Raw genomic sequence first — 10,130 nt, forward strand, 5'->3', positions numbered from 1 at the left:
CAGGTTGTTTTTTATATTTAAAAGTTTAGATTTGTGATTCCTTTAAGACTTTTTTTTATAAGATTACCCTTTGAGACAAATAATAAAGTAATTGTTCCTTTCTTTGTAACTGCAAAATGCAGCCTGCCAGCAAAAGAACTGGCAGAGAAAAATAGCTTGCTTGCTTACACTCTGTTAAATCTATAACAAGTTGCTTGGGTATGAATGCATGTGGGTTCTTGAGACAACCTGCTTTTCACCTGTAATATGTAAAATGTTTAATCATGGAAGGCATATGCAAAACATGCTGTCTTTTACTTGTAATAATTGCAATCATTCACTTAAAAAAATAGAATGTAACCACATTTCAATTTTTATACTCCTTAAAAGACTTTCCTGGGATCGATAGGCTGTCAGGGGAATAAAAAAGACAGGAGAGAAGGAAAACAGGAGGAAAGATGCAGAAGGAAGACATCAGGAAGCGACATCAAGAGAGACAGAAAGGAAACATCAGAGTTGAAGAGCAGGAAAAGAATAGAGCACAAGCATCAGAAATGACAACGTGAGGAGCTAAGCTTTGCCCTCAGAAAAGCCCTCGTGTGTCTGTTTGTCTGACCAGCAGTTCACCTGCTCTGCATCTCCTCTGCAGTTTCTCTGACCTGCTGAAGGCTTGTCAAGAATCAGCACCCAAGGTGAGATCCTGACATGGTGGAGATGCGTGTGTGTGTGTGTGTGTGTGTGTGTGTGTTTCCCTTTCTCGCTGGCCCCAGAGAATTAAGTTTTACTCCCTCAGACAGAAAAGTCAAGTGAGTGATTAGTTCACCAATTCTGTGGATTCCCCACAGCTGGTCCTCACAGCAGCCATATTTCAGACATTAGACTTCAGTGCCAACTTGAATATACTGTCTAGATATTTGACCATGAACAGTGATTGATTTCACATAGTCTCAGTTTTCTTCTGGTAGAATACAGGTATGGTGGTACATGCCTGAGTCATATGGAGGATGAAGACAGATGCTTTTCCCATTGAACTGAGCTATCACACTAAATACTGACAGCTGCCCCTTTAGCCCACCACACCCACTGCTTTTTCATCTTTAGTTCGATAGACGTCTTAGGATAGTATTGCAGCATTTCTGGACCCTTCAAGTGCTGTGGGACAATGGTCTTTTATCCGGTCACTTGCATTATTTTTAATAAAACATTGATTGGCCAGTAGCCAGGCAGGAAGTACAGGTGGGGCAACAAGAAAGGAAGTAGAGGCAGGCAATGAGAACAGGGGAATGCTGGGAAGAGGAAAGACGCAGTCTGCAGTCATCATCCAGACAGAGAGGAAGCAAGATAAGAATGCCTTGCTGATGGAAGATACCAAGCCACATGGTTAACACAGACAAGAATTATGGGCTAGTATAAGATGTAAGAATTAGTTAATAAGAAGCCTGAGCTAATAGGCCAATCAGTTTATAATTAGTGTAGACCTCTCTGTGTTTCTTTGGGGTTGAAAGGCTGTGGGACCTGGCGGGACAGAAACCTTGGTCAACATTCAAGTGTCCAAAAGATTATAATTCCATTTATGAAAGTACTCAGTCCAGTGAGATCAACACTTCTATCTATTACACCAAATACCCCCTTTTCTCAACTGAGAGCTACAGGCCTGGGAGCACAGAACCGCAAGGACAGGGCTCTGCCCTCTCCCCTCTCTACTCATGGATGCCGGCCAGGTCTAGCTGAAGGGGAGAGACTGGGTGGAAAGATGTAATGCTAAATGGCCCTTACTCCCCTGACAAGAGCCACGGCGCATGGGTTTGGCTGACATTCAAAATCAACTCCTCTCCTAGGACATTTTTGAGATTGCTTTTGGGCATTCTTTAACTAAGGATCTCCAGTTGCTACTTGCTGGAGACGGGCAGAGTGCCACCTCTGGCCTCCTATCCACTCCTTCCCAGGCTCAAACAAGGGAGCCAGAGCACCTTCTAACACGTTCTTTATGTTAGTCCCAAAGATGTGAGGAGAAAGACCCAAATCGCCATGGCAAATTAAAGCAAGCAATGAATTAAAGCAAGCTTTTTATTCATGTACATGAACTGCCTCCCCCTAAGGCAGGAGTGCAAGATGTCAGCATTGGCTGTGGGGAAGATAAGGTTTTTATAGCTCAGGGGTAGGTGGTTTCCAAATGGAGGCTTGGCAAGTTTACCAACAGGCAGGGAGAACAGAGCCATTTGTAGTTAAAGTTGCAGGTGTAGCATAGCCCAGTGCTTGAGAGAAACAGAGGTCTAATCATAAAAAGCAATGAACCTAGTCTGTCTTTACTAGAAGATGGCCTTTAAGCCCAAATCGAGACAGACTTGTTCATCATTTCTTTCCCCGAGGGGGAGACTCAGACATTGTCTTGACCAATTATGTTTTACTGCCACAGCTTATGATCTGAGTCCTTCCCAGCTTATCTCAAATCCCCACAGTAGTAGCCCTGCTGCCTACGCGCTATGACTAACAGTCTGGCCCCCACTTCCAGGCAGAAGTGGTCACTTCATGACTGGAAGTGAACTACCACACTTCCTGCTGTAATGATTTCCCTTGTGACAGCAGGACCTCACGGAGCCAGACCTGAGCTCATGATCAACAGGACACAGTGTGACCAAGACTGACTAGGCCTATTTCTTGGCCCCTCCTTCTATTCTTCTATATTATCCCGAAGTTCCCATTGCTACCTGGTGAGGGTTTAGGGTGACTCACTATTCCTTCCCAGCATGGCAACACCAGACAGTTCTTCCCGCTGTCACCACATGCCTCTGACTGGACTCTGGAGACAGTGTGGTCGGTTAGGAAGATGCTGCAGTACACCGTCAGTCCTCTGGCCTAGCGCTGCAGCAACAGCAATTCCTCTCCCGAGCTTTGACGTTTAGTGTGTCTCCTGTGCTCGGTTGCTGGCTCTCTTCCCTGGTCCTACAGTTTTTCTCAGAGGACTCCAGCAGGTTTTATCTTGTGGCTCGTCCAGGCCAACACATTTAGAGACACTTGGCGACTCTGAGGGCAGCTGGCTTCACCTCGCTTCCCTCCTGCCACGTTAGGCATAGCACCCCTCCCCCCACTCCCTGAAGTTCTCAAACTAATGTCACAGACGAGGGTCCTACATTTTTGAAATGTCAGGACACACGTCTCTCTGAACTAGCAATCCTCAGGTAAACGAATCCCCTTTCGAATAGTTTGGCAGCCTCTCCAAAAACCTAACAGCCAGTAGTGATTTACTCTGGTTTGGAGGTCTCAGATGGTCCTGCCTAGGCAGACCAGCTTCTTAGGTTCTGTGCTTCTGGACAAATATCAAGGGCATTCATAGCTGAGTAAAGTGGGAGATGGAAAGAAAGATCAGAGGTTCAAGGTCATCCTCAGCTACGTAGGAAGTGTGAAGCCAGCCTGGAGTACATGAAATACTAGCTCGGGGGGGAGGGGGGGAACCAAAAACAAATAAACAAAAAGCACTCCAGACTTAGGCCTCCGCCAAAACTTTGGGGAAAACAGGGACAAGGTCTTTCCCTCATACTGGAGTTCGCGTCTTTCATTCTGGCAAGGCTGATCTTGTTTCTGTCTCCCCCGGAGCTGGAGTTACAAGTGAGTGACAGGTGCCCCGCTTGTTGTATAGGTAGTGAGATCTTAACACTGGTCCTTATGACATGCATCAAATGCTCTCAATCACTCAATCATCTCTTCTATCCCGTGAAATGGGCTTTTATTTAGCCCCAAAGCTACTTCTATTGTATGGTACACGTGAGGAGTTTTTAGGCTGCTAAGTTCATGTTGACTAGACAGATGCTCAGGCTCACAAGCATTAACCCACTCTGCCTGGTTCAAATAGGAACTGTTTAGACAATGCATATTCTGTGACTGGATCCCAAAATTTTGTGATCCTATTAATAGCAGGTTTAATTTTTTTGTAACACCTACCGTGAGAAAAGTATATAAAAAGGAAAACATTCAGAGACCTTGGTTCAAACTTCACCTTCCCATTCCCTGGCTGTGTGACTCTGAATGAACAGCTCAGCTCTCAGGAGACTCGCTCCCTGCCACTATAAAATGGAGATAAACCCGTTTCACAGTATTATTCTGGAAGATGGAAGGTATCCAGCAAGATGCTACTGTCCCACCAAGATCCTGGGGCTGCAGCATAGCGCCGCATCTTCCCACGCTGGTAGAACCGCCAAGCACCGGGGATCTTTAAGAGGTGAGCGACTCCTTTGATAGGGAGCCATCAGGCCACTGAGGGTATAGTCTCAAAAACAATTGGGTGGCCCGGTTTTGCTTTCCCTCTTATTCCTGCCCTAAAATGTGGCTACTTACCCTGACATGCATTCCCCCCAATGACGTGCCACACTTATCAGACCAGTGGGGTGACCTGATTTCGGACTTAAATCTCCAGAACTGGGAATCGAAATAAATGCCTTTGCTTCAACGTAGGCTGTGTCAGATATTTTTTTATTAGCAGCAGATAGCTAACTAATACCGTCAGGCAGCATGCTAAGCACTTTGTTACGTCTAATTCAGCCAATAACCTTAAGAGGTTTGCTAAGTGTACGGTAACCAAGCCACTGAATTAATGTCACTAATGACTCATAGCATTGGGAGAAAATACTTGTCACTGTTTCAGAATGACAAAGATTTCGGACAAAGAAATTTAACAGCAACTACTTACTGGACAGTCAGTTCCAAACCGCCAATATGTTGAATTACACAGTTTTTTCACTGTCTCAGGACCCTCTATGTCATAATCTTTGGGGAAAGCTTCTCTGTCACGGTGCCTTCAGGGAAAAAAAAGTATTAAAAAATTACTAGGAAAAATCCTTATTGACCATGCATTGATTTTTAAAAACTTTAAATTTGATATATTTCATGCTATTCTCTTAATCATAAATTTGTCAAATTCATGATGGATGATGTATTTCTCACCCCTTTTCAAGGAACTCTGAGACTACTCCCTAAAAGTAACTTGCCACATTCAGTAAAACTTACACTGTCACAGAAACACTACTTAACTAACACAGTAATTATTCAGTAGCTCCAGTGAACTGAATCTTATTTAATAATGTAAATTAATTACTGACAGTAAATTCAAAAATAAGATATGGGAATAGCTTTAAAAAGCAACTTGTCACTTTAGAAAGTCTCTCTACCGTGAATTTTAATTATGTTGTTTCTTAAACAAGGCAGGCTGTGTGATTGATAACCTGCATGGTCCTGGTTTCCAAAGAACACCCAAGGAAACTGATAATCACCAGCTAAAAACCAAGCGACAAAGACCCACTTCGTTTTTTTTTTTTATTAGAGATATATTTATGTACACGAGTGCTCTAGTGCTTTATCTTCATGTATGAGTTTATGCCGGAAGAGAGCATCAGATCCCACTATAATTGCGAGCCACCATGGGGTTGCTGGAAATTGAACTCAGGACCTCTGAAAAAGCAGCCAGTGCTCTTAACTGCTGAGCCAACTTTCCAGCCACAAAGCCTCACTCCTTAAAGTATGCATGGAAGAGGAAGAAGTATTCCAGTCATCTTGGCTAAGAGGTGGTTAGGGCTAACTTTAAAAGGAGGGGGGGAAGAGAAAGAGAGATTTGGTATGATAAATGACAGGAAAGTGCTGCGGTTGACAAGCGAAGTAAATTTTCCTATAGCTGTTTTAGATTGCATAAAGGAAGTTGAGACCAAGCATTGGCAGAAGGGGCCCTCAGGGATGCAAGGCGGGGATACTCAAAAGCACATCCAACCATCGGTTTACTCAGCTGAGACTCGTAAGGCCCCGCTTGGTGAGATTTGAAAATGGTATATCCCCTCTGAATACATTAGATTTCCTCAGTGGTAGTGCTGGGAGATCTGCCTAAGAAGAGGCAATTAGGTCTTTGAGGTGTGTTGGAACCTTTCCTTACTGAGTTAGTGTGGCAGGTTGAAAGTAGTTGGCCCTCACAAGCTCATAGGGAGTGGCGCTAGTAGGAGCTGCGGCTTTGCTAGAGAAAGCACGCCACTGTGGAGGTGGGCTTTGAGGGTGCCTATGCTCAAGCTCTGGCTGGTGTCTCAGTTCACTTCCTGTTGTCTGTGGGTCAAGATGTAGGACTCTCAGCTTCTTTTCCAGCATCATGCCTGCCTGCATGCCCCCCCCCATGTCCCACTATGGTGATCATGGCTTAAACTCTGAATTGTAGGCCACCCCAGTTAAATGTTTTCCTTTATAAGAGTTGCCATGGTCATGGTGCATCCTCACAGCAACAGAAACCATATTGAAGATAGTTTTGGTAGTACTAGGTGAACTCTCGTCCTTGAGAGACTGGATTAGCTACCTTGAAAGAAGACTTACGTGGAACCACCCCTTACACTTGCCTCTTCTATTCTTATCTGTTCCTCCTGCTTAGCCATGAGGCCTAGGGTCCTTGGCAGGTGCAATCTCCTGGTCTTGAACTTCCAACCTCAAGAGCTATGAGCTTTCTTTTTATAAATTACCCATAATTGTGGTCTGAGTATGAAATTCCACCATAGGATCATGTGTTTGAATGTTTGGTCCTCAAGTGTTTGGAAAATTATAGAACATTTTAGGAGGTGGGTTCTTACAGTCATTGCAGTTGGCCCTAAGTTTTGATATCTAGGCCCTGATTCCTGCTTTTTCTCCATTTCTGGATGAGGATGTGGTATGACCAGTCCGTTCATGTCCTAAACCTCTCCTAGCTCCCCTTATCCCCCTGTCCCATGCCTCCTCTTAGATAATATACAGTATCTCCCTGAACTGTGAGACATAACAAACTTTCTTAAGTTGCCTTCGTCAGGTCTTTGATCACAGAAGCTTAGGGTTTCTATTGCTGTGAAGAGACACCATGACCATGACAACTTTTATAAAGCAAAATATTTTATTGGGACTGGCTTACAGCTTCAGTGGTTTAGTTTATTATTATCGTGGTAAGACATAGTGGTGTGCAGGCAGACATGGTGCCGGAGACAGAACTGAGAGTACTACATCTCAATCCACAGGCAGTGGAAGGAAAGACTATGTTACAATGGTCAGACTTGAGCTTGTAAGACCTCAAACCTTGCCTCTGTAGCGACACACTTCCTCCAAGGCCACATCTACTCCAACAAGGTCACTACTCCTAATAGTGCCACTCCCTCTGGGCCAAGCATTCAAACACATGAGTCTATGGGGGCCAAATCTATTCAAACCACCAGAGTAGCAAAGAAAACAACTAGTGCATCCAGCCACTGGTATTTTGTCGGAGCAACAGAAAGCAGACTGAAATGCTGCTACCTTTTGTTGTGCTGCATTTGCAAGAGGCACAAACTTGCATTGGGGAATAAGCCTAACGGAGTCTACCTTCAGTTACTCCCCACTTCTGCAGAAACTGACATAACTAAGCAATTAGAAGGGAAACCTCAATTTGGCCAATTTCTTCCAGCTGTGAGGGTGTTTTATATTATTTTGGCACCCAGAATCCCTCTTTGCTGTCACTTTATCAGCAGAAGCATCCCCTGCTCCCTATGACCTCCCATTACGGATCCACCCATGATGCAGGCTGGGCATTCATGTATCTGTTGGCCATCTGTATGACTGAGAAACATCTGTAAAGGTCCATTGCTATTTAAGTTGAATTATTTTGTTTTTGGTTTTTGAGGTTTTGAGTTTCTTGTATATTTTGGACATGGACCTTCTTTGAGATGAATAGCTGATTAATTTTCCTCTTGCTTTGCTGTCTCCACTGCTATGATGAAGTTTTTCAAATGATATAATTGAGTTTGTCTACTTTTGTTTCTGATTTTGTGACTTTTTTCAAGACGGGGGGGGGGGGTTGCCTTCTTTTAAAAATTTCCTGGCCCATTTCAATGTCTTGAAGCATTTTTCTGATTTTTTTCCTTCTAGTAGTTTAAAACTTCACATGTTATAATTAAATCTTTAATTTTTAAAAAGTATTTTTGTTTTTGTGTTTTTAGAGACAAGGCTGGTCTAAAACTCCTGGTCGTTTTGGTTGAGGCTCCTACATGCTGCAATGACGGGCACATGCTACCACACTGGGATTTTTCATCCATTTGCAGCTGTTTTCTGTTTGCTTGTTTACTTTCTGTTGTTTGTTTGCGTGTTCGTTTTGTTTTTTTTTTTTTTTTTTTTTTTTTTTTTGGTGTAGATTGTGTTCAGTTTTTTTTTTCTGATGTGCACACCCCGTATCCCCAGCACCTTAATGTCGGGGTCCAGCCTCAATGACTTTCACCCACACACCTTCACTGAAAGCACCCTCCTTTCCCACACATTTCATTTTTAAAGAGCCGGTGTCACCGATGCTCTAAGCTGAGTTCACAACCCATCAGGCACACATCTGTCATCTTGGCTCCTGGAGTCTGGGGAAAGAGGACTGATGTGTGTAAAGACAGCCTAAGCGAGGCTCTGCCTCCAAAGCAAAACCAAACACAGTTTTAGCTGTGGAATCTAGGTAGAGTGGGATGCGGCCAGGATCGAGCAAGAAGCTGCCAATAACACTGCTGAACTCTCATGATGTTTGGGTAAGTGCCCACCACAAAAAGAAACAACTGGAAACACATTAGCACTGAGGTTGAGACAGCTGTGGAGAATAGAAGGATCTCTCACTCAAACATAATCACCCCGGAAATGGGTGGGACCCATTTCAAGTATTTGAAGAGAACATCCAAAACAAAACAGTCATCCCTCAACTCTAAGAATAAGACCTTTAACATAAAAATCAGCATAAAATAAAACAATCCTACGTTCTTTCAAATTGAGTAAATTTCACCGTGTTTGAAAAGGTGCTACCCTGTCACTGTAGCCTACACAGCAACTTACATTACCAAAAAGACTGTCACTGGCCAGCCCTGGTCAGGTCCAGGGTCTTCGCAGGTCTCCGTTCAGACCTGAATCTGAAAGGTGCTGGTCTGCAATTAGCTCAATGCCAAAGACGTTTGACTATAGGTGTTCTATGCAACTGAATTCCAGGCCAGGGAACATCACAGAAAAAAGGACCAAAAGAATGTGAGATGGATAACAGGGAGAAGAACTATACAGTGCCACTATCTGGGCACGACATAGCCAATGACGTCTCGAATTCACAGCTGCCATGATTCCTCACACTGGAGCCTGAGCAAGCCTGGCCCTGTCAATAGTATGATGGAGGGATTGGAAACTCGTTTCTATTAAGGTTACTATCACTGTGATAAACACCATGACCAAAAACAACTTGGAGAGGAGAGGGTTTATGTGGCTTGCTCTTCCACATCACTGTTCATCATTGAAGGAAGTCAGAACCAGAACTCAAACAGGCAGGAGCTGACACAGAGGCTATAGAGGGGTACTGCTTACTAGCTTGCTCTCCATGGCTTGTTCAGCCTTCTTTCTTATAGAACCCAGGACCACCACCCCAGGAGTGCCATCAAACACTAAGAAAATGCCCTACAGGCTTGCCAACAGCCCAATCTTAGGGAGGCATTTCTCACTTGGGGGTCCCTTCTTTCTGATGACTCTATCTTGTGTCAAGTTGATACAAACCTAGGCAGCGTATTCATGGAGTCTTAGCTCTCCCTACTGAAGAGTCTATGACAGAGAGAATCATTGTCTGCAATTGCGTACTCACTGGTGAGTCCACCAGGCTCCAGCAGATAATTCCAAACCCATGGCCATAACAACAGCTTTATTTAAACTCAATGGATCACAAAACAAAACAAAAAGTCATGAATGTGGGGAACAGATTTGTTGGGAAGAGGGGAAGTTCAGAGGAGTGGGGCAGGAGAAGGATTAAACTGCATTTTATACATGATGGAAATGTCAAAGAACAAATTTAATTAACAGATGATATTAAAATTCTTTTTAGATAAAACTGATTCACAGTGTAAATATTAAATTCTGAAGAGTATTTCAAAAACTAGCATGTTGAAATATGGAGCGGCGGGGCTGCGTCCCCAACACCCCGGCCGCTTGGCTAGCTTATGCCCGAAATAACAACACACAAACTGTATTCATTTAAAGAACTGCTTGGCCCATACTCTAGCCCTTATAGGCTAATTCTCGCACCTGGACTAGCCCATTTCTAATAATGTGTGTAAGCACCCCAAGGTGCGCTTACCGGGAAGATTCTAGCCTACATCCATCTTCATCGCGTGTGCCTCAGAGAGCAGAGCTAT

The 10,130-nt window shown here is 43.9% G+C and overlaps 1 protein-coding gene across 2 annotated transcripts in view; it reads right to left on the bottom strand.

Moving 5' to 3' along the window:
• Cfap95 (cilia and flagella associated protein 95) overlaps positions 1–10,130 on the bottom strand; it is a 90,538-nt gene that overhangs the window by 55,758 nt on the left and 24,650 nt on the right. For both annotated transcript variants that reach the window (XM_050157108.1, XM_050157115.1), the window contains exon 2: positions 4,664–4,769. In XM_050157108.1, coding sequence (XP_050013065.1) covers positions 4,664–4,769 — 106 coding nt within the window. The remainder of the gene's footprint in view (positions 1–4,663; positions 4,770–10,130) is intronic.

Source organism: Alexandromys fortis, unplaced genomic scaffold (genome assembly GCF_014885135.2).
Source record: "Alexandromys fortis isolate MF-2015 unplaced genomic scaffold, M_Fortis_MF-2015_v1.1 scaffold_10, whole genome shotgun sequence".
Lineage (NCBI taxonomy): Eukaryota > Metazoa > Chordata > Mammalia > Rodentia > Cricetidae > Alexandromys > Alexandromys fortis.